Here is a 24127-nt window from a genome sequence, read left to right on the forward strand (position 1 = left end):
CCGCTTCCGGTACGGGGCGTCATGGGCGGCCGCGGCAAGAAGCACCGAGGCGGCGGCGGCTCGGCCCACGCTGCTTCCGCCGCCGCCGCGGCCACCGCTGCCGCTAGATCGCGAGCCGCCGCCGAGGCCGGTGCCGCTGCTGCCAATGAGGCGGCGGGCAGCAGAGCGGCCCCGCGGCCGTCGCCCGCCTGCAAGGAGCCCCGCGTCAAGCAAGGTAGCGGGGCCCGGCTGCGGGAAGGAGGGGCCCGGCTGGCGGCCGTGCGCGGGCGTCGCATTCGGATCTCTTCGTACGGCGGCTCTGTCGGGGGGAGGCGGGGCAGAAAGGGGCTGGTCTGAAGTGAGTGAGCCAGGAGAGAGTGTAGTCCGGAGTCTGTCCTAGCGGAGCTGCCGGGCCTGCGCCGGGCCGTCCCGTCCCGGGGTGTTCTAGGGCGGTCTTGTGGCTGCCTTCCGCTGAGGTGGACACAGCCTCTCGGGAGGCTGCCTGCTCTGTTTGTTTTGACGTGGTGCTTTTCCCATCTGTGCACAGAGCCGAGTTAGCCTGGGTTGTGTCTTATTTTCGCGTGGTGGGACTTTTGAGGTGATATTAGCTGCAGGGCAGGCAGCTCCCCGGTTGGGCTGTGGGAACGGCAGGACAGACTGCTGGAAACGGCCCTGAGCTGGTACCTCACAGCACTGCCTGCTTCTTTTGGCGCACTGCATCTGTCAGACACGGTTCTGATGCCTGGTAGTGCCAGCAGCAGCCTGTACTGCTGTCTGTGGTAGTGGTCTGGCTGCTGGAAATCGCTGCCTGTTAACATGAAGTCTTGCAGTCTCTTCCGCTGTATTTTGGGCTTCCTGAGCCTCTCAGTACGTGCTCTGTTTTCTCAAATCTGGTTTCTGATGCCTTTCATGTCTCACATTTTCAATACCATAATTCTCTATTGTTCTCAGAAACTGAAGAGTGGTCAGATGCTGCCCAGAGAGATGTGGTTGAGTCACCATCTCTGGAGCTGTTCAAGAAGTGTTTAGGTGTTGTACTAAGGGATATGGTTTAATGGGGAAACATTGATGGCAGGTAGATGGTTGGACAGGATGATCTTGGCAGTCTGACCAGGATGATTCTATGATTCTATCTCATTTATATGCTATGGTCAAAATCAAGTTGGTTTAAGCGATAAATAAGTTAGCATAACCCTACTATTGAACAATTGGACAGAGTAGCAGTAATTACCTTGTCAGTGTCTAACTGCTGTCTGTAGCTCCAGGCCAGAGTTGACTATTGTTTTCTGAAATGCTATTCTCTGCATGCAGTCCCGACCCAGCAGCAAACTGTCCTCGTGCAACTTTGCAGGCTGTCTAGTGCTGGCATGCTATCCTGCCTTCCTAGAGGCTGGGTGGCAGCAGTACTTCCTAGAGGGCTTCACTGTCCACTGGTCTGCAGGGTGCTGGAAGCTCTGGGGTTATCTGGTTTATGTGTGGTTGCGCAGTAGCAGAAACAGCATATGCATTCTCAAAAAGAATGACATCCAACATCAAGCTGTGCTATCAGACAGAGGCCAAAAACAGATATCACCTAGGTAGAAACAGGTCAGACATTCAGTGATACTTCCAGAGGTTACTTTTACATTCTCCTACACCAATTGTAGCTGAGTAACCTAGCTAGGTACCATTTCTACCCAATATCCTCCTCAATTTCCTTCATTGCTATTCCTTGGTAGAAAGTCTTTCTGTACCATCGATCTTGTAGCCATTATACGCGTGCATGTTACAGGCATAATAGTATGATCTTTCTCTGCTTTAACCTCCCACATATTAGATCTGCTTTAAAAACACTCTTTATAAAGAGTGTTTTCTGTGCTCTGCTCATGTAATTGATGATTACTGCATTTTGCAGGTCCAAAAACTTACAGTTTTAGTTCACCAATAGATTCCAGTGCTGCTGCAGCTGCTAATCTAGATAAATCTATTCTTAAGGTGAGTATCTTCATGTAAAACAGTTTTGTTTTTTATGGTACTGTTTTACCTGAGAAATGTTTACTCATTGCTATGCAAGTAAGCAACATTTGTGTATTAGTCTTTGATGCTTGAGCTGCTTGAGGTTTTGAGTTTGCATTGAGAAATAGGATAGACTATTACGGCAGAAGAACACCTGTATTTGAGTAACAAAAGATACATTACATGCTTCATGTTTTAGGAATGCTAAGAATATTAGAATTGCTATATCTAGATTTTTGTAAGCCAAATAAGGAAGATAGACTCAAAAGATTGTCTTAATGATCAAATTATGTTATATCAGTTCTTTTATAAATGGAAAAGGAAGGTCTTGCTCATTACAGTAGGTTATTTTCTTTCTTACAATGTAACAACGGAAATAGTTTCTCCCTTGGAGATGTAAATGAGCATTTCTTGATTGGGAATGAATTGTTCTATTTCAGGTAGAAATATACAGTTAAAAAAAAGAATAATCTGTTCTTTTTCACAAGAAAGTTTTACCACATTTGTGGAAAAACAGAAGTATGTATTTGAATATGCATTTGAGTGTCTGTATTTCCATTACTCTGTCGTAAAGAGCGTTGAAATGTCATAAAAACTTGTAATATTTTGCTTCACACTGACTACTTCTCCTTATGTAGGTAATGATAAGCAGTAATTTGGAGAAAAGGATTATTGATGTAATCAATGACCATAAAAAACAAAACAATGACAAAGGAATGATCTCCAGAAGACTGACTGCTAAGAAACTACAGGTAGAGTTTAAAATGACCTTGCTTATTTAGGCTGTCTGTTTTTCATCATTTATACTCCTGTGTATAGTACAAACTAGTGTACCATGTTTTCCATTAATTTCATTAATAATTAGCCAGTGGAATCAGTTAGTATGTTTATCAGAAAAGATGTCTCTGTGCTTTCGGTAATCACAATCACTTTTCAAATAGATAGCATAGTAGACTGTAACCTCTGTTCTTTTGTTTTCTATTCTATTGGTTCTGTACCATAGCTGAAAAATTGCAGGTTTATTCTTCTAGCCAGAAAATACATACACTGTATCAGAGATAGGAAGTGGCTTTATTTCTACATGTGTGTATATTTACAATTAAAATTATTAAGTTTTTACTCAAAACAGGATTTTCTATTCCATCTTTTCGTAAGTGAATTTATCCTTTTTATGTCCATTTAATATCAGTTATTTGGGAAGTGGAGAAATAGGAGTGTGAGCCTATATTAAATTGATACTTTAAATGCTAATATTTTAAAACTCATTATTATTTGTAGGACGTTTACATGGCTTTACAAAGGTTTTCTTTTAAGACTGAACACATTGAAGATGCAATGAAAAATACACTTTTATATGGTGGTGATCTTCATTCTGCACTTGACTGGCTTTGTTTAAACCTTCCTGATGGTAAGTACGGTGGCAGAGAACTGAACACAGTTTTTAATAGAACAGTATGACCAGCTCTGATGTGGCAGTACTTGCTGGTAGCGGTCAAATAGGTTGTTCCACTAAGACCAGTAGGTGTTCTTTCCCTAGTTATACTGTTGATTGTTTTTGTGACTTTTTATAGTCACAGGTCCTTTTCTTCCTACTTGTAGAGTTCTTTGAAAGTCCAGAAAGTAAATATTGACCTACCTAAATGTTGAAGCTCAACTTCTATTTCAGGCATACTGTTTTTATTTTACATTCTTCTAGTTGGTACCCGACATAGAATCATGCTTTAAGTTACAATTTCAGTAGTTGTTTTTGACATAATTTGTGACCTGTTTTGTATTTTTTTTTTTTTAATTTATTTTGAAGATGCCTTGCCTGAAGGCTTTAGCCAGCAGTTTGAAGAGCAGCAACATAGACCTAGAGCAAAATTTTGTTCTCCAGTGTCAAAACGTGAACATCCACCTCGCTTAACAGATAAGAAAAAGAAAGAGAACAGCCCTGAAACTAAGGTAATTAATGAAATTTATTTGTATGTGGTGGTAAGGGAGCACAGAATTTTCCAAAGCGTGGAATTTGCAACAACTTCAGCACTGACATGGCAAAATTCTGAAAATAGGTTATGCTTAATAATTCTCTCATTATTTTAACTATAATGGAGCAGTCATGTGAAAGTTAACTTTTTTCCATGTAGAGTCTTTTAAATTCTACAGTTCATTGTTTGAGTTAACTAACTGCACATCATAGTTTATTTTTTCTCCTGGATTCATTCTCTTTATGACAAGAAAGACTGTCATTTGTACATGAATATAAGTCAAGTTACATGACAATCTTAAACAGAAGTTTCCTTAACACCGAGATAAATGTCAGTGCTTTTGCTTACTGTTACTACTCATAATTTTGGTTACCCTCCCTAGGAGACAAGTACAAAAGATCAGAAAGAAATGAGTGTGAAGGAGTGGATTTTGCGGTACGCTGAGCAACAGAGTGATGAAGAGAAAAATGAATCTGTGAAAGAGACAGATGAAGAGAAGTTTGACCCAGTAAGATAGAATGTTTGACCCAGTACGATAGAATGTTTCATGAGAAGTCCTGCAAAAACTTTTAAGTCTAATACATCTGCAGTTTGTGGATCTGATTATTAAAAACTGCAGGTTGAATAGCTAGTCTATTTTTAAGTTGTCTTAAAATTTTACATCATTGCAGGCAACTGAGTGGAAATATGTTGGCAGTTTTCCTAAGTTGTTTTTCTTCTTTCTTTTTTGGACTGGGCTCAGAATATTGAATGCATTTTGCTGGTAAGGAAGAATTCCTGAAACAAATCTCAGTGAGATAAAGAAAGGGTCTGTAAATCTAAGAGGCTTCAACTGTTAAATAACTGTTAAGCCATAAATGAGGAATGACTAGTTTTTAAGCTTGATACAAAGAATGATGTGTAACTTCTACTGAACTTCAAAAAAAAAAAAAAAAAAAACACCCACGTGTAATATTAAACTTGTAATTGATAATTGTTTGAAATAGAATGAAAGGTATGTACATCTGGCTGCAAAGCTTTCAGAAGCAAAAGAACAAGCAAGCGTCTCCAAGCAAGACAAAGACAAGCAAGGTCAGAAGGTGGCACAAGAGAAAATAAGAAGAATTCAACAAGGTAGCAGCAAGCAAATTAATTTTGTTTTGTGGCCTGTGAATCTGTTAGTTAAATAGGTTGATTGAATAAGATTAAATTCATTTAATCATGTTTCACACCACTGTGTGAACTACAGACTGTCCTGAACTTATTCTTTTCATGGGGATTAAGCTAGAAAAAGTCAATATCGTTTCATTAATTTGAATTTTTGGGTTCTCAATATGAATTTATGGAATTAATTAAACACAGATATATAGCGATTGATGAGAATAAGTTATATTCTCTCTTTGACAGAAATGGCAATGCTTGAAGAGCATCCTGTCTTTGATCCAGCTATAAAAACGTCAAACCAACAACAGAAGGAAAAGAAAAAGGCTCCCCCACCTCAACCTCAAGAAACCACTCTGAATTTGAGTTTGCTTGAAAAACCTGATGGTACTGCAAAGGAAGAAAAAGGTTTGAAAGTTGTACAACAGATTTACAGTATCACTTTGTTAAGGATTATGACAATTCATTGTGCAATTGTGAAGTTCTGGTGGTGGGCAAAGGCAGGTGGGCTGTCTTGCTGATCTAGCTGATCTGGTAGGCTCTGTATTTATTTTTTAATGCTTGATGGCAAACTATTTCTGGCATACTGTTAGGTCTAAAATCTTGCATTTTTTCCATTGCTGGAAGCTGGGATTTCTCTGAGGTATCAGCACCAGTATTTTCTATTTATTTTATAGACCTGTTCAACACTTTAGAAAAGTAACTGGTTCAATAAAAACATGTTTGAACCAAAATTTAACAATTCTTGATTGTAACAGATTTAAAATAAACTTTGGGAAAATTAAAACGTGTATCATTTTACTCTTGTAGCCAAAAAGAAAGAACCACTAGATATAAGAAATTTTGATTATAGTGCTCGAAGCTGGACTGGTAAATCACCAAAACAATTTTTGATTGACTGGTGCAGGAAGAATTTTCCCAAGAGCCCAAATCCTGCTTTTGAAAAGGTTCCAGTTGGAAGATACTGGAAATGTAGGTATGTATTTCCCATGATTTTTTAAATTTTCCTTTTGGTTCATTTAAATGTAGAAATGCTGGTTACTTGTGTTTTGTCAGGTTGGTCTGGATTTAAGTAGATAATAGTGTTTGTCTGAAGTGATTTTTGTCTAGCAGGAAGATATTTTTACACTGGATGGCTTTACAAAAGTAATCCTAAGGCTGGACAGTACGGCAAAAATAAAACTGATTGATCCCTTAATGGGGTTAGCTTATCAAGCTTCAAATTCTTTTTCAAAGCAAATTCTGGGAGATAATTTTGGACAACTGACTTCTAGAATTCTTGGTCAAACCAACATGTTAAATCTTTGGTTTTAGTCATTAATATTTTTTTTTGTATTCCCCTTTTGGGATTTCTTTTAAAGTGGGAGTTAGAGAGTTGAGTGGAAGCTACCATTAATCTGTAACCAAAACATTCCAATTCTCTTTGAATGTGAATCTATAATGCAGTGCTATGAAATAGAATACTATATATAGAGCAGGTAAACATGGTATTGCCAATTAGCTGTACTTCTTGGAGCAACTAAGTAAAGTAAAAATCCCATCTTCTTGCTCAAAGTAGAAGCTATGAACAGTTTGAATGTATTGTTCCTCTGAGACTGTATTAAATCTGATTGCTGTTGTGTCTGGCATGTATCCGCTAACAATCTGCTGAGATGTTAACATCTGTTTAACTATACTTTCAGTATCTAAGCTGTGTTAAGTAGTTATAGAAGTACTGATTACAAAAAGTTGTTGAGTAATAGTGAGCTGAGTTTCTATATTTTCACTTTTTTTTTTTTTTTTTTTTTTAAACAAAAAACGTTAAAATGTGTGCTGTTTATATAGCTAGGAAAGATTAAGAGAAATGCCTGTATGAATCTGTCTTTAAGGGTCAGGGTTACCAAGTCATCAGATGATGTAATGACGATGTGTCCTACAATTGTAACAGAAGACAGTATGCAAGCACAACACTTAGCTGCTACTTTGGCACTCTATCATCTAACTAAGGGACAGGTAAGACACTAGTGTTTCTGTTTTCAGCATGGAATCTGTTTGCGTTTTTACATTATAGTATCTTTAGTTAAATTCTAGAAACAGTTTATTGAAATGTTAGCCGTTATTTGCTTGAGTTATACCTTTATTTGATTTTACTGACAGTCGCATGTGCCACAGCACATAGAGAGGAAGTTAATCTGTATTGAAACTGTTCTTCCAGTGTTGTGAAGAACACAAGATTAAGACTATAAAGCACTTTTGATACCTGTGTTCCTGTTTTCATAGCCTCGTTTTTAGAAAAGGTCCTTATTTCATGTTTTACATCTTCTGATATTCAAGTTCATTTATGCATAACATCAGTGATAACTGTGAGTAGTATGCAGAGTAACTTTTTAATTTTTTCTCCCAAAGTCAGTTCATCAGTTGCTGCCTCCTACCTACCGAGATGTCTGGCTAGAGTGGAGTGATATTGAAAAGAAAAAGGAAGAAGAAAACAAAATAGAAACTAACAAGCCTCGTGATACCTTTATTGCTAAATTATTAAACAAATTAAAACAGCAGCAGCAGCTACAATGTGAAAAGCAGCCAGAAGTATCTGAAGGTCCTGAAGATTCCTGGGAGAACCTAGTTTCTGATGAGGACTTCAGCAATCCCTCCCTTGAGACCACAGACATCGATAATTTGGAACCTTCAAGGAATTTGTTCAGAAAGCTGCAAAGTTCCTCCAGATACCAAAAATTCCTGAAAGAAAGACAAGAATTGCCTGTATTTAAGCACAGACATTCAATTGTGGAAACTCTCAAAAAACATCGAGTAGTTGTTGTAGCTGGTGAAACAGGCAGTGGGAAGAGTACTCAGGTGCCCCATTTCTTGTTAGAAGACTTGTTGCTGGATGAGGGAACAAGTAAATGTAATATTGTGTGCACACAACCCCGAAGAATTTCAGCAGTGAGTTTGGCCACAAGGGTTTGTGAGGAGCTAGGCTGTGAATCTGGACCTGGAGGAAAAGTAAGAAGTATCTTTATTCCTATTTCAATTTTGATCAAATGTAGGGAGCAGGATACTTGTTACGAAGTAAAACACATAATTATTTGGTTGTGTAAGGAATAGTGAAATGTATTTTTCTTCTTTTTGCTGTGTCTGCTGTTTTTTATAGATTGTCATCTGGAGACCACTGAGTATGTATACATGATTTCTTTTTTTTTTTTTAAAAAAAAAAAAAAAGTGACTAAGAGGAACTGTTTGATGATGGGGATTGTCACATACCAGCGCAGATTGCTGTGGGAGGTCTCATATCCATCATGGATAGACAACTGTGCTGGATAAAGCTGAGCACTCAAATCTGTCTTCAAGTCTGCCTCAGTTTTGAGGTCCCTTCCAAATAAGCTATAATTTTACTTGTAGAAATGCAAGGTCCTGTGTGTTCTGTGGTAGTCTTTGTGTGAAATTCCTAGAGGGGCTCCATAAATACATTATATAAAGAAGCCTTAAAAAGAATACTGAGCATCTCTTTACTGCTCTGGAGAAATTTACTGTCTTCTAATGCGTTTTCCCTTTTGTAACAAAGACAAATGCATAAGGGAAAAACAATGTGGAAGTAATCGTGCCGATTAGATAGTAACTTGTACAGTATCAAATCTAACCGTGCTTAAAGTTAATATTGAGTGTTTGTTGCTTGTTTGCTATTTTAAATTATTGCTATTTTTTAATATATTATTTCTCTTATAGAACTCCCTGTGTGGGTATCAAATTCGTATGGAGTCAAGAACAGGAGAAGCCACCAGACTGCTGTACTGTACAACAGGTGTTTTGCTTCGGAAACTTCAAGAAGATGGTCTTCTCTCAAGTATATCTCATGTTATTGTAGATGAGGTTATTAACTCTTTTGTTCTACAGAAACTATAGTTATCCTGGGCCTAGATTTCTGACAGCTTTCTATAGAAAGCTTGTGAAAAGATTAGAAAGATTGTAAAAAGGATCTGGGGATCTACAGGCCTGTCAGCCTGACCTCAGTGCCAAGAAAGGTTATGGAATAGATCATCTGGAGTGAGACCACTGCAGCATCTGTGGTACAGCTGGGGGGTCGGGCCCAGTCAGAATGGGTTTGTGAAAGGCAGGTCCTGCCTTACCAACCTGGTCTCCCTCTATGATTAAGTGACCTGCCTGGATGGATAAGGGAACAGCTGTCGATGTAGTCTGCTTAGGCTTCAGCAATGCCTTTGACACTGTCTCACGGTGTCAGGTTCTCTTGGAGAAGCTGGCAGCCTGTGTCTTGGACAGGTATAATACTCCTTTATGGGTAAAGAACTGGCTGGCCAGGCCTAGAGAACGGTGGTGAACTGGTCACGAGTGGTGTTTGCCAGGGGTTAGTACTGGAGTTAGTACTTTAATATCTTTATTGATGACCTGGATGAGGGGACTTAGTGCACCGCCAGTAAGTAAGCAGATGACAAATCCACACTTCATTCCATCTTGGTATCTTGGGGCAGGAAAGCCCTGCAGAACGATCTGTACAGGCAGGTTCACTGGGCTGAGGTCAGTGGGAAGGAGTTCAATATGACCAAGTTTCAGCTCCTGCATTTTGCCCAAAGCCCGTAGTGCTGTCTAGGCTTGTGACCACAGTGGCTGGAAGGCTGCAGAAGAAATGGGCCTAGAGGTGCTGCTCAGCATTCAGCTAAACATGAGCCATTAGTGTGCTCAGATGGCCAAGAAGGCAAATAGTATCCTGTCTTATATCAGAGCAAGTGTCAGCAGGAGCAGGAAAGTGATTGTTTCTCTGTATACTCAGCTCTGATAAAGGCCATACCTCAAATACTGTGTTTGGTTTTGAGCCCTTCACTACAAGAAAGACATCAAGGCCTTGAAGCCTGTCTGGAGAAGGGTGATGGTTAGGGTTCTGGAGCACAAGTTGCATGAGATGCAGCTGAGTGAACTGAGGTTGTTTAGTTTGGAGACGAGGAGGCTCAGGGGAGGCTTTATCACTGTCTACAACTACCTGAAAGGAGGTTATGGTGAATTGCAGGTTAGCTTTTCCCACGTAACTAGCAACAGGACTACAGGGAATGCTTCAAATTGTGCCAGAGGAGATTTCTGTTGGACGTTAGGAAAATTTTCTTCACTGAAAGAGTGGTCAAACACTGAAATGGGCTGCTCAGGGATGTGGAGTCATTCAAAGAATATTCAGATGTTGTACTAAGGGACATGACTTAATGCAGAAATATTAGTAGATGAATGTTGGACTGGGTGATCTTGGAGGTGTTTTCGAACCTTGGTGATCCTAAGATATATTTTTTTTCTTCTTCTAGGTACATGAAAGAAGTGTCCAGTCTGATTTCTTACTAGTTATCCTGAAAGAGATCTTGCATAAGCGTTCAGACCTGCATCTGATTTTGATGAGTGCTACTGTAGACAGTGAGAAGTTTTCCAGCTATTTTTCACACTGTCCCATTTTAAGGATCTCAGGGAGAAGTTATCCTGTTGAGGTAAGTGAATGTTTCTTTGATTATAAAAGGCACTCTGTACCTATACAGTGTTTGACTAGTTAGCATGTATAGTGAATGTAACTATGTAATTTTTATAAGAAAAATAACTTAAGCGTGTATCTCAATGACTAGTAGACTTTCCTTTTTGAAAACTTAAAATTGTTTCAGTGCTTTGAATTGTAATATTATATGGTTTTAGTGTTTTTTTTCTGATCGGTAATCCATTGATTAATGGAATAACAGGAGTTAAAAGAGACAGAGATAATCTGAAGATTATCTAGTCCAACTCCCTTGTTAAAGCAAGTTCCTTAGTGTGGGTTGCACAAGAAAGCATCCAGGAAGGTTTTTAATATCTCCAGAGAAAGAGATGTAAAATCAGTTCTTGCTTGAGCAGTGACATTTTTATTTTTCTCTGTTCATTTTAGATAGCACAGAAAGGAGAGAGGTTGATTTCTCTGTACTTTCTACATATACAAGCAGATACTTCCTACATACTCCTATGCAATGACAAAGTTGTATGTTTCTCATACTTCTTATAGGCTATGATAAACTCAGTGTTGATTGTTATATGGGGTACATTGAAGTCATTGGTTCTAAATTAAGTTTTCAAAAATCATGAAAAATTAAGCCAAATTTGCCAAATCTATTACAGTATTAATACAGGAAAGGACGACCCATTCAACTTTGTATGTAAGCCTTAAAGAACAAAGAAGCTGCTGAATAGTTTTTTATATACCTTTTAATTTCTTTTGGGATTTTTCATTGAAGGTTTTCCATATTGAAGATGTAATTGAAGCAACTGGCTATGTTCTGGAGAAAGACTCAGAATATTGTCAGAAATTTTTAGAGGAAGAGGAAGAAATAATGATAAATATTACTACAAAAGGAGGAGGCACCACAAAGTATCAGGTAAAATAGGCATTTCTAGTTTCGGTTTTAGATTTTTATTTTATTATGTTCAACTACATTTGTTAAATGTAGTTGGAGTGTGTAAAACAATGTTATTTCAGCAGTTGATTCAAGACAGACACAATGGCTCTTCTGTAGTGGAAATAAAGTGTTTAGTAAATATATGTCCTTTTGTTTTTTCATCTTCCAATTCCTCTATAGCTGTCATGATTTTAATGTATTTGACGCTGAGTTCTGTTGTTTCTCTTGTGCAGACTCCCAGCTCTAGACCTGTAAGCAGCATCAGGGAAAAGCATTTGAGTTAGTTCTCCCAAAGAATTATTCTCACTAGTGAACTGAAAAAGAAATGACAAGGCCACATCCTCTCAAGATCCTCCAGCTTGGCATGCCAAATAAGATGATTTCTGTAAGACAGTAGAACTTTTTGGATCAACAGGCTGTGATTAATACTATGACCATTCTACAACAACAGTTGTACTTGCTTCTGAATTACAACTCTTTAAGGAAGGAGGTTACAAATGTCTTTTGACTTCTGGCAACTTTAGTCTGTTCGTGCCTGTCGGACAACTTGCTGTCTTGAGGCTTCTCCGGGTATACTTAGTTTGGTGTGATGACACAGGTGTACCTATTCTGAATATGCTGTTCTCTGCTAATTTTGTCCAGTGATGGCTAGACAGATCATCAAAGCAACATGTTTTAGTTGAAGTCAAAGTACTCTGAAGTGGTCCTCCATTTTTTATTATTTGTGTTGAGACTCCAGTCCATGAGAATGTGGTGGCGAGCTTCTTTCTAAAGTGCTTTAATTAACAGTAAAATAACTTGTAACAGTGAAATAACTTAGAACAGTACTACCTAATATAGAGGCCTGTTAAGTATGTATCTCTGAGATATTTATAGGCAATGTGTAGTTCGCAGAATGAACATCCTGTATACATACACTGGATATGTAGATGTCTTTGATTAAATCTAACTCTCACTGATGTCCATGTGAAGTTAGTCAATTAATTGTCACTTATCGCAATATCTACTTCAAGGGGCCCTAAAGTAAGTGACAAATTAACATTCTCCTCTTGTTTTAAAACACCAAACATGATTTTTTTTCTTCCTTTCTAGGAGTATGTCCCAGTCCAGTCTGGATCTGGTATTGATTTGGCTCCTTACTATCAAAAGTATAGCAGTCGGACCCAGCAAGCAGTCTTCTATATGAATCCTTACAAGATCAATCTTGAACTTATTTTGGAGCTGCTTGCATACTTAGGTACTTCTTAAGATGTTTATGTACTTGTGACTGCCCTTTCTACTTACTTCCCAGGTTTACTTGTATTTTTATATACATACGCTACAAGTGTGTGTGTGTGTGTGTGTGTGTGTGTGTTTTTAATATATATATATATATATATATATATTTATATTATATATATTACATATTTATATTATATATATTTAAAATATATATAAATACATATAATACATATTATATATTTATATATAAATATATAAGTATATATTATATATTGATATATTAATATATAATATTAATAAATATATAATATATATTTATATATATTATATTTATATTTATGTATATAAATATATATAAACACACACATACACTTGTAATAAGAATACTTGTATTCATTTTTATGTAAAATATCTTAAATAACAATAAAACATTCAGGCCTCAGAATTATTTCCTGTCACCAGATGAAGCTGTTTGCAAATTTTTTTTTTTGTCTTACCTGTTTGTCTTTATTGTAACTTTCCAGATAGAAGTCCCCAGTTCAAGAACACTGAAGGTGCTGTGCTGATCTTTTTACCAGGCCTTGCTCATATCCAGCAATTGTATGATCTCATTTCAACTGACAGAAGATTTAGCTTGTGTGATAGGTGATGTAGATATTCTCTACAAAATCAGCTGATTAACTTGACTAATATATTCTTCTTGATTTTTATGGCCTGCCATTCTTGAAAAGAGATGTTGATAATTGCATCTTTGAGCCTACTTTACACTACAAGTATCTTTTACTTTGCAGAAAAGAAGTGCTTAGAAATGGTACAGATGAAACTTATTTTATGGATAAATAGGGGATAGTGAAGCTATAACATATAAAGAACGTTTGCTGTCAAATTCTAAATATTCATAGATGTACTTAAGGTCTAGAAAAGAAGGAAGTATAAATCTGTGTCTGACTCTTTTTGAAGACTTCTCTTATTTGTGCTGAAAGCTACATGTTTATAGTTATGTACAAAGCTTCAGTGACAGTCCTTATCTCAAAAGCATGATGTAAAGGACTCAGACTTGTAGACACCTAATTCTGTTTTTTACTATGCTATTTGTGTAAATTTACGTGGAGTTTTACAGTAGTACTAGTACTTCTCCAGCATTATTGCTAAAGAAAAAATCTCTGTGAACTAACGGTGTTTGCAGTATTATTCTTAAAATTGTAGTAAAATACAGAAGAAGGTTTTCATGCCTAACCATACAAAGTTCTTACTCTTTCTAGTGTCCATTCTAGTTGCTTTCTTCAACTTTTCTCTCATTGTTCTGGTCTTATTGTATGGTAGTATGCATATTGATTAGTGTAATTTCTTATTTTAGGCACAGATTGATAGCTTTGCATTCTGTTCTTTCAACACAAGATCAAGCAGCTGCATTTACAATACCTCCTCTTGGCGTTAGAAAGGTATGACATAATTAAAAAGGCAAAGTAAGAAATTATTTCTTTCAGTGAACTGAAGTTATATCATACAGAACCACATGACAACCAGTTGCTCCTAGAACTTTCTCACTAGGAAGGAAGTTCTTCTGGTTTTTTTTTTTTTTTTTCAGCAGAGGTCCAGCACAGGGCCACAAAGATGCTAAAGATTGTGGAGTGTCTCCTGTATGAGGAAAGGCTGAGTACCCTGAAGAAGACTAAGAGGGGATGTGATAAATGTCAATAAATATCCAAATGGAGGTGGGAGGCAGATGGCAGTGTGTAGCAGCAGAGCAAAGAGTAGTGGCCTAGAGCTTAAACATAGGAAGTACTAACTTATGGAAGAACTTCTGTACAGTAAGGGTGATGGAACACTGGAACAGGTTGTGGAGATTGTGGAGTCGTCTTCTATGGAGATATTCAAGTCTGGCTGGATGCCTACCTGTGCGACCTATTGTAGGGAACCTGCTGCAGCAGGGCTGTTGGAGTTATCTCTTAAGGTCGCTTGCAACCCCTGCGATTCTGTGATTCTGAGCTGGTGCTGTGTAATAGATTGAAGTTAACATGCTGAGAAAACCTTGACAGAGATCAGGCAAACTCTTAAACCTAATGTTTTTTCAAAGAGCTTTTTTTTCTAGAATTTAACTACAATAATAACTTTTTATTTCAGAAATAGTGTTTTGGTTACTGCCGGGCTAGTCATATTGGCTATTTTTAGCAAGTAATAGCTGCTATATACTTGATGGATTAAAAAAAAAAAAAGTGTGTGTGAAATTCTCACAACTTTTGTTTCCTCATTAATTGTAGAAAGCTGAATAATTTTTCAGCTAGCATAGTTTTAATGCTGTGTCAGATTATCTAGGAAAATAATTCTGGGTAAGAAACTAACAGTGTTTTCAAAATACTGATTTCAAAGACGAAAACTGACTTTTCATAATTCTTTTATTTTTGCTATTCTATTTCAGATTGTCTTGGCAACTAATATAGCAGAGACAGGTATTACAATACCAGATGTTGTCTTCGTAATTGATTCTGGGAGAACAAAAGAAAACAGGTGAGGGATTTCTTTTTTTTCCATCAGTAACACAACTGATATTTCTGTTAATGTTTACAGGCTAGCATTGAGGGAGTTTTGTGGTATCCTTATTAACCTACAGATGAAAAACATAAGCTCATATAATGGTTTGCAGTTTAGGTGCAAGATTGGGATGGAGATTCGGACTTTAAAATGATATGAAGAATAGTAAGGGGAGCTTTTTATGGATAAGAATCATTATGGTTAAGTACTGGTTTAGACGTAAAGTAAATCATTTTCATACTATCCCAGGTTTTAAGGGTTAATGTTTTTCTATCTTAAATGTGTAAATCTTTATAATGTATATGTGGGAATACAAGAAAGGTTATCCAGAGCAGCAGCTGTGAAGCAAGATAAAAAGCATGAGAAGGTGAGGCTGAGAATCAAGGATATCGCTAGAAGAAGAGAAAAGCAGAAGGAACAGCTCATGGTTCTGACTGGATAAGCAACTGTAATCACAGTTACAGAGCATTTGTGGAATACTTCGTTGACATAAAGGCAGATGGGAAAGTTGTGCAGGAGGATGGGAAAGCTAAAAAATTGTGAATATATATAAGTTATGTGAGAACCCATAATAAACGATCTGGATTGTTCACATCTCAGTCCATGCCTTGTTGCCACAAGTATGAACCGATTCTAAACTGCTAGGGAGATGAAGTTGATAAACTAATGCTACATCTCTTTGCCAAATTATATATGTTTGTTCATCAGTTGTATCCAAGGTTCTGTGACATGCAGTTTCCCCCAACTATGCTTAGTTTTCAAACTGAACATCATATTCTCAAGTAAGTACTAATAAATACGGTCTCAATAGACAGTTATTTTTAGTCAATTATAGAATATACATAAAAATTTTTAATTCTGAAATCTGAAGACTGGCACTTGCTTTATAATTTTTAAGGTATCATGAAAGCAGTCAGATGAGTTCCTTGGAGGAGACTTTTGTTAGCAAAGCTAGTGCTTTGCAACGCCAAGGAAGAGCTGGGCGTGTTAGGGATGGATTCTGCTTCCGAATGTACACAAGAGACAGGTACTGTACACTTGTTTTGGTAAATCACACAAATACCACTGTCTTTGTTCTGAGAAAAACAGAAGCTTCATTGAAGTTTATTTTTATTATGCAAACTCAAAAGTCAACTGTAAAACTGCAAGTAAGTTGAACAACTTCAGTGAAGTGATAACTAGTGTCTTAATTTTAGTTTCCTTTTTTATAGTAAATCGTACTCTTTATATCTGTAATGTGTTTTCTAACTTTCTTTTTTAAAGTGAAAGTAGAAACATGGTGTTATGGAACTTAAGGAATTGTCTGCTGCCATGCACCAAGTATATACAAATGTTGCCTCCTGAGCATTGAATTTTTTTAATCTTGTCAGGCAGATCTGTAAGCTTCTGAAATGGTGTCTATGTGGATAAGAGAAAAAGACAAATTATGTGGCAGGTGATGTTAGTTTTACTGCAGTGGAATAACATATTTCCTGCTTCTCTGGAACAGAAGGGCCCTTACTTTACTGTAACTTTACCTTAACCTAAATTTCATTTGAATGCATTCTGAAATCATAAGTGAAACGTGCATTTTAACCACATACAGCTTCCATTTTGATTTGAGAGCAATGCATTGTAAGAATTTGTTTTGAAAATTAGATCTTTACTGCCTTTTCTGCATTTTCACTAAAGCTCTGCCTTCCAGGATACCATATGCCTTAATTTAATGAGCAGTCTATTCATGCGTTAAGATACATGACCTCAACACCTCCAAAAAGAATATTCTTGAAGAATGAGCATCTGAAACCTGAGGTTACAACTTGAATTCTAAAGCTAAACTGCATATCCTTGATTCTTTGTTTTTAACATTGCAGGTTTGAAAGTTTCATGGAGTATTCAGTTCCAGAAATATTACGTGTGCCTTTGGAAGAATTATGCCTTCACATTATGGTATGGTTTTAGTTCTGAAATTACTGACTTTGTTAGCTAAAAAGGGACTTGCTAAGACTGCCTTAATCTGGTTTAGTTAGCAGAGTTTTTCCCACCCTTGTGTCATGAGAAATCCAGAGCATGCTGAATGAGAGAGAATTGCATCTGATAGTACTCCATTTAACCTCTAACTGAACACAAATTCAGTTAAATATCCATTGAACTGATATCTGCTGAAATTCCATGCCCATTTCCCTCATCCTGAGTAAGTGCATGGGAAAACTAGTGCAGAAGAATGATTATTTTTCTCCCCACTCCCCCACTGTTTTATATCTGAGGATTGTATTGCCAAGCATTTGTAAGGTGCTTGTATTTAAAATGCTGGGTTGTAGCAAACAGTTTCACTTTGGTTGCAAATTAGTGCCAAGATGTTGAATTCCGTCTATGCAGATTTGTCAGTCTGATGCTTACTTCTGACCACTGATAACACTTCTCTGATCACTCTTCATACCATAACTAATCTTTCTGGACAATGAGGTTATGTAAATGTAGTGTAGGGAGGCATCTTCATTCTTACAACCAAGAAATTGGTTAAGAGAAGAAGGAACATGGATTTTTAGCTGCAAGAATTTTTTCAGTTTCCTTTGTAGCTGCTGTAGAAGTTTGTTAAATTACTGTCTTTGTTTTCACCTGGTTTTTGGTAAAGTAGACATTATTCTGAAATTTATGCCTATTTACTCTGTAGAAATGCAACCTTGGCTCTCCTGAAGACTTCCTTTCCAGAGCATTAGATCCACCACAACCACAAGTAATTGGTAATGCAATGAACTTGTTAAGGAAAATAGGTGCTTGTCAGTTAAATGAGCCCAAACTGACTCCATTGGGCCAGCACCTTGCAGCCCTTCCTGTCAATGTGAAAATTGGCAAAATGCTTATATTTGGCGCTATATTTGGCTGCTTGGATCCTGTGGTAAGTAAACAAATATAGCCATGCTTGCCTAAATTACTTGCATATTAATTATTTTTTTTTAGAAAATGTTAGCTGTTTAATCCAGTTTATTACAAAATGCTGAAAGGATTAAATATGAAGTTAAAATGTGTTATTTAAGGTGAAGAGATCTGAGTATCCTGGAGGGAGAATATAATGTTAATGTTCGTAAACTCCAGTTGCCATTCATAGGAGAGTAGTCAAACTTGGATCTGTAGTTGTTAGTTGTGATGTTGGGGGGTATGATGCTTGTAGAAGAAGCTCTTGAATATGAGCAATACCAGTCTGGATTTGCTTGCAGCTGATGTAGGCTAACAGTGTTCTGATAGAAAGTTACTGCAAATTAACTTACATGGTAATTTACGATGTGGGCACTGTGGTGTAGCTTACACTTTCAGCTAATCCTGGGTGCATGCAAATTAGAGACTGCATGAGTATGGTAGCTGCTGAAATCTGAAAATTGAAATTGATGTATAAATCAAAAGTTCTCCTGGTAACATTGTCTAATCTAAATCAGATGTTGTTCAATCTGTTGACTGTCACTATATCATACTGGATATTCCTGTCATGTGACAAGCTGTTTCATCTGAGTTTTGAGATTCAGTACTTTAGTTTTCATCAGTATATATTAGCATGTAAGTTGTCTTTTAATATTATTAAGGTAATCAGAAACTATTAAATACTAATGTAAAAGAAGATTTACAGTTATTTGTAAGGCACATCTGTAACATCACAGAACAATACTCTGAAATGTTTTATGCTTTATTGACTGCAGGCAACTTTGGCTGCTGTTATGACAGAAAAATCACCATTTACTACACCAATTGGTCGGAAAGATGAAGCAGATCTTGCAAAATCATCTATAGCACTGGCAGTCTCAGATCATATAACAATCTACAATGCTTACCTGGGGTAAGTGATGTTTTCTTGTTCTTATGACAGAACTAGTAACACAAGAAATGCGGTTCTGAAAACAGTTTTAATGAAGCACTTTCTTTTGAATGGTAGCACCTGAAGCTTTTCTCATGAGAATAACAATAGATTGTTAAACACGGAAACACAAAAGGATAATTTGCTTGTTACCATATTCTTTAAAATATGCTTGCTCGTGTACCATTGGCATACTTGTTTTTTTTATCCTAGGTTTAAAGTTGTTTGGTTTTTTTTTTTGTCTTTGTGCTGTGTTGATCTGAATATTGAGTATTATAGTGTAGATATGGAGGGAGTATTATTGTACTGTCATTTTTGGTGTAATAAGATGGATTTTTTCCTTAGGTGGAAAAAGGCTCGGCAAGAAGGAGGACATCGTGCTGAAATGACTTACTGTCGAAGAAATTTCCTAAATAGAACTTCACTTTTAACTCTGGAGGTACATGAAATAATTACATTCTGCACCTGATTCCTATGGAAACATCCTACCCTTTTTAAATGATAATGTATCACAACTTACATGGGTCACTGTGAAAGTAATGCTTCCTTTTCATTTTCATGGAAATGACAACAGATACAAAGACCCCAATAACACTATTTGATATAGCAAATTCTCAGCTACAGAACACCATTTTTCAACATACTCCATTGCTAGCTGTTCCTGTTATGTACATACCACCTGTTATGTACATACAACAGCCTGTATTCTGTGCTTGTAAAGATCTCTTACAGTGGAGATAACCCGCTGTCACCATTACTGAAATTCACCACACAGTGCCTCACTGTGCTCATATTTGCTGTCTGGACTCCATAAGTGTTCAACAAGCACTGATGAATGTCAGTGAGTGTAACTTTCCCACGTGGAAGAGTTCAGTGACACCTTTTCTTCATCTGCACTTCCATGTCAGTTTTGCAGTTACTCATGTTGGGAAAATTCATCTTTATTTCCATCAGAAAGTAAAAATTTATGAATTAAAATACTAACACTGTCTGATTCTTAGATGAGATCTGTCGCTCAGTTTGAAAGATAAAGCACAGTCTTACTTAAATAACCTCTTAAGGACAGATTTCAATATGTACCTGTTTCAAATTTAGAATTTTACTATTTTACTAATTTCAGGATGTGAAGCAAGAACTCATAAAGGTGGTCAGAGCAGCAGGGTTCACAGCACCTACAACTCAGCATCGATGGGATGGAAATGGAGCCACACAATCCCTGTCTCTCCATGAAATTGCTCTTCTTAAAGCTGTACTGACTGCAGGGCTGTATGACAATGTAGGAAAAATAATATATACAAAATCTGTGGACATCACAGAGAAGCTGGCATGCCTGGTAGAAACTGCTCAGGGTAAAGCGCAAGTGCATCCCTCCTCAGTAAATCGAGACTTACAGATATATGGATGGCTTCTTTACCAGGAGAAGGTAATGTCATGGCTCTATCAAAGAGTTAGCTAGAAAAACAGTGAATGTAGCTGATAGTGTGAAAGTGGCATTGCACCTCTAAGGTTAAATAACATACACTAATGTAAAATGTATGTGAATATCTGGTTCATCTTTAGGAGTCCTTGATAATATCTAACGTTCCCAATGTCCGTTTTTCTGGGAACAGTGAAACAAACAAAACTGACTCTTCTGTGTGAAAGTGCCCCCTTCTTGTTTCAGTTCTTTCTTCCCATTTTGGAGAAGCTCCAAAGCCAGAAGTAACATATAACATTTATCACAGCCTTAATCAGAAGAGAGACATGAAATTTAAGTTTTAAACAAAGAAGTTGTAGCACTGAACCGATTCCCTGGTCACTCAAAGTGGGTTAGATGTTATGTCTTCTGTAGTATGGAGGAGGTAAATTGCCAACAACTATTGTGTACAATAATTTGTTTTGATTGGGTTGTTAAAGAAAAAGTAAGTACTTAAGTTTGATTATGTAGATCTTAGGGATTTCTGTTTTCTTGGTTTTAATTCTCATGTTTGTTTATAAACAGGTGAGGTATGCAAAAGTGTACTTGAGAGAGACCACTCTGATATCACCCTTTCCCATTTTGCTTTTTGGTGGGGATATAGAAGTCCAGCATCGGGAGCGTCTCCTGACAGTTGATGGCTGGATCCATTTTCAGGTGTGCTGGAGTGGTGACTACTTTTTATGGTTCCATTGGCTTCTGTGTTACACAGTTAATCTTCACTCTTGAGGTCCTGCTTTTGAATACTGCTTATGTAGGTTGAAGGGAGGGAAGGAAAGGAGAGGACTTAAGAGAATTATGGGAAAATTTGTGTGTAGTGAAATCTTTACAGCTAGCAGGAGAAGGAGGTCTAATAACATGTAGCTTATTACAGATCAGTTCCCCCTCTTCAGGAATAAAGTCAGTGTTGGTAGAGAAGGTATTTGAATTAGAAACTAAACCTTGCTTCCATGGAGCAAATGTGTGCCCTTCTGTGCAGTTTTGCTAGTATGTGGGTACCTATTTATCTTTGAAACGCTACTTATTTATTTTTTTGTTGCTGAAAGAAAAAAAAAATCCAAATGGAAGACACCTGTTTGCTTGATTTGGGATGAATTTATCTTCCAAATTTAAGATTTATTTGGGAACGGAAAAACTGAATGCATTTTCTTATTATATTTTTGTAGACAAACTGAAACAAGTCATGTGCCAAAATCCTCTGCATCCTGTTAAGTGGCAAACATTAGTTACTTGATTACAACATTCAGTGCTCCTGTGGCACTGTGCTACACTCAAAGAAATCTATGAACTGCAAATGCTTTCAGCTTAAACTGGGGGGTGGGGGGGAAATTTAAAAAAAAAAAAAAAAAAAAAAAAAAAAAAAAAGGAGGCTATGGGTATCAATTAATAAATTCATTGTATGCTGGTTGTTATGTTTGATACGTACGTTCTGCTGTTCTTCAGACTGTGATGCTACGAACAACAGCTGCAAACAGATTAGAGGGCATAGTGTAAGCCTAGTTACTTCATGGATATGCTATCCATACACTTAAAACTGTGCATGTGCTGAATGTTTATAGGAATATTGTTATAAACTTCTGTGTACGTGAGGTAGTCCTTTTTAATCTGAGTTTTTGCATAGAATACTTTTGGCAGTAGTGTGAATATTTGTCTTCTCTGTTCTTTATAGGCTCCTGTAAAGATAGCAGTAATTTTCAAACAACTGAGAGTTCTCATAGAGTCTGTCTTACAGAAGAAACTTGAAAATCCTAAAATGTCACTTGAAGGTAACTTTATTATTGCATTGCTGTTACAATAATGGACCTTGTGGCAGATCTGATAAAGTGTTACTACTCTACACCTTCAACAGGATTAGTGTAACCTGAACATGATTTCATTATCTTCAGAGAAATTCAGAAGTTCAGTATAGTTCCTACATCTTATTAAGCTCATCCAAAGATGCATGGTGATTTGCACAACTGTTATTTTAAACATCTCATATCAAGATGGTGGTAGTACATGGTGAAAAATATAAAAGAAAAATTAAATGACATGTGTTGGATGAATTTTAAATGTTATGTGAGTTATCTCACAATTCAGGGTAACAGGGTGAAATTGCATTTCTGCTCCCTGAAATTAGGGATGGAGGAGCACAGCTAAAGTTTTGGAATACTAGCAGTTCAGAAGAATGCTGTAGATGGGGAGGAAGTGAGGTGCAGTATGCTAATGCATATGGAGTAGCACAGTCATTTTCTCAATTTCTTTTGTGAAATACTGAAATGACTATCACCATCAGCTCATGGCACACTTTTTTTTTTTTTTTTTTTCTTTTTACAAACTTGCTAATTGCATCCTGTGGACAGAATTTGCTAGCCTTACATTAGAGTCCACCATAATCAAAAAAAAAATCAAAAATTTTCTTCAGTTTTCTGTGATACCTAGATTTATCTTCTGATTTTCTTGGTTTTTTTTTTTGGGGGGGGGGGGGGGTTGAAATCTGTTTTTAAGCTTATTCTTTTTTGCTTACTGTTGTGTTTGTGTTTTCTTTCCTAGATGATAAGGTTTTACACATCATCAAAGAACTGATAAAAACAGAAAATAGTAACTGAAACTGGACATAAGTAAGAATCCAGAGCTTTGGTAATGCCAGGAGAAATGCACACTCCAACACTAAATGGAAGTATTTAAATGATTAGTTTGGTTAATGCCAGTTATGATGTGGGAAGACTGCATGATTTCTTCGTAGAACTTAATTTCTGTATCATCTTTAAAGATGAATGTGTACAGATTAATAAGTTTATCCTTTTATGCCAGCGCCATTTATCAGAATGTATGAATGATCATGGAATCACAGAGTGGCTTTGGTTGGAAGGGACTTTAGAGATACCTAGTTCCAACTCTCCTACTGTGGGCAGGGTTGCCACAAGTTAGATCTGACTGTCCAGAGCCCTGCTTCATCCAACTAGGAATGAGGCATTCGCAGCTTCTCTGGGCAGCCTGTTGCAGTGCCTCATCACCTTCTGAGTAAAGAATTTCCTCCTAGATTCCCTCTAATCTAAATCTCATTTTAGTGTAAAAACCATTCTCCACTGTCCTGTCATTATCAAACTGTGTTTAAAAAAGAAAAATTGATTTCCCTCCTGTTTACAACTTCCCTTTAAGTACTGGAAGGCTGCAGTGAGATCTCTGCAGACCCTTCTCTGTTTAACTCCTTCAACATTTATTTGTAGGAGGGTGCTCCATTCCCCTTATCTTCATGGCTCTCCTTTGGGTCTGCTCCAACATTTTCATGTCTTTTTGCTGCTGGGGGCTCCAGACCTGGATGCAGTACTGCAGGTGATGCCTTACAAGGGCAGAGCAGGGATAATAACCTCCCTCACCCTGAGGGCCACCCCTCTTTTAATGCAGCCCAGGATACAGTTGGCCTTGTCTGCAAGTGTACACTGCTGGCTTGCCTCAAACTTTTCAACCACCAGAACCCCTGAGTCCTTTTTTTTTCTTTTTTTTTTTTTTTTTTTTTTTCAGGGTTGATCTTGATGAGTTCTTCTCCCAGTCAGTGTACGTGTTCAGGGGAATCCCAGACTAGGTGTAGTACCTTGCATTTGTTGAACTTGCTGATTTCCTGCCCCCTTGGTTTGATTTTGTA

At 37.3% G+C, this 24127-nt stretch overlaps 1 protein-coding gene across 1 annotated transcript; it reads left to right on the top strand.

Annotated features, from left to right (window-relative positions):
- Positions 1-21: 21 nt before the first annotated feature.
- DHX29 (DExH-box helicase 29) lies at positions 22-23090 on the top strand (the record flags this gene model as incomplete). The annotated part of the gene is made up of 27 exons (XM_079548527.1): positions 22-214; positions 1874-1953; positions 2613-2726; positions 3253-3382; positions 3776-3918; positions 4324-4449; positions 4928-5054; positions 5328-5489; positions 5892-6057; positions 6950-7073; positions 7467-8063; positions 8784-8927; positions 10361-10537; positions 11306-11446; positions 12560-12704; positions 13213-13333; positions 14046-14130; positions 15108-15196; positions 16119-16247; positions 17074-17149; positions 17874-18098; positions 18892-19028; positions 19392-19485; positions 20167-20469; positions 21028-21159; positions 22172-22268; positions 23035-23090. 27 exons carry the CDS (start codon positions 22-24, stop codon positions 23088-23090), a joined length of 4113 nt encoding a protein of 1370 aa, XP_079404653.1.
- Between the last annotated feature and the right edge of the window lie 1037 nt (positions 23091-24127).

This window comes from Tetrao urogallus (genome assembly GCF_951394365.1).
Source record: "Tetrao urogallus genome assembly, chromosome: Z".
NCBI lineage: Eukaryota > Metazoa > Chordata > Aves > Galliformes > Phasianidae > Tetrao > Tetrao urogallus.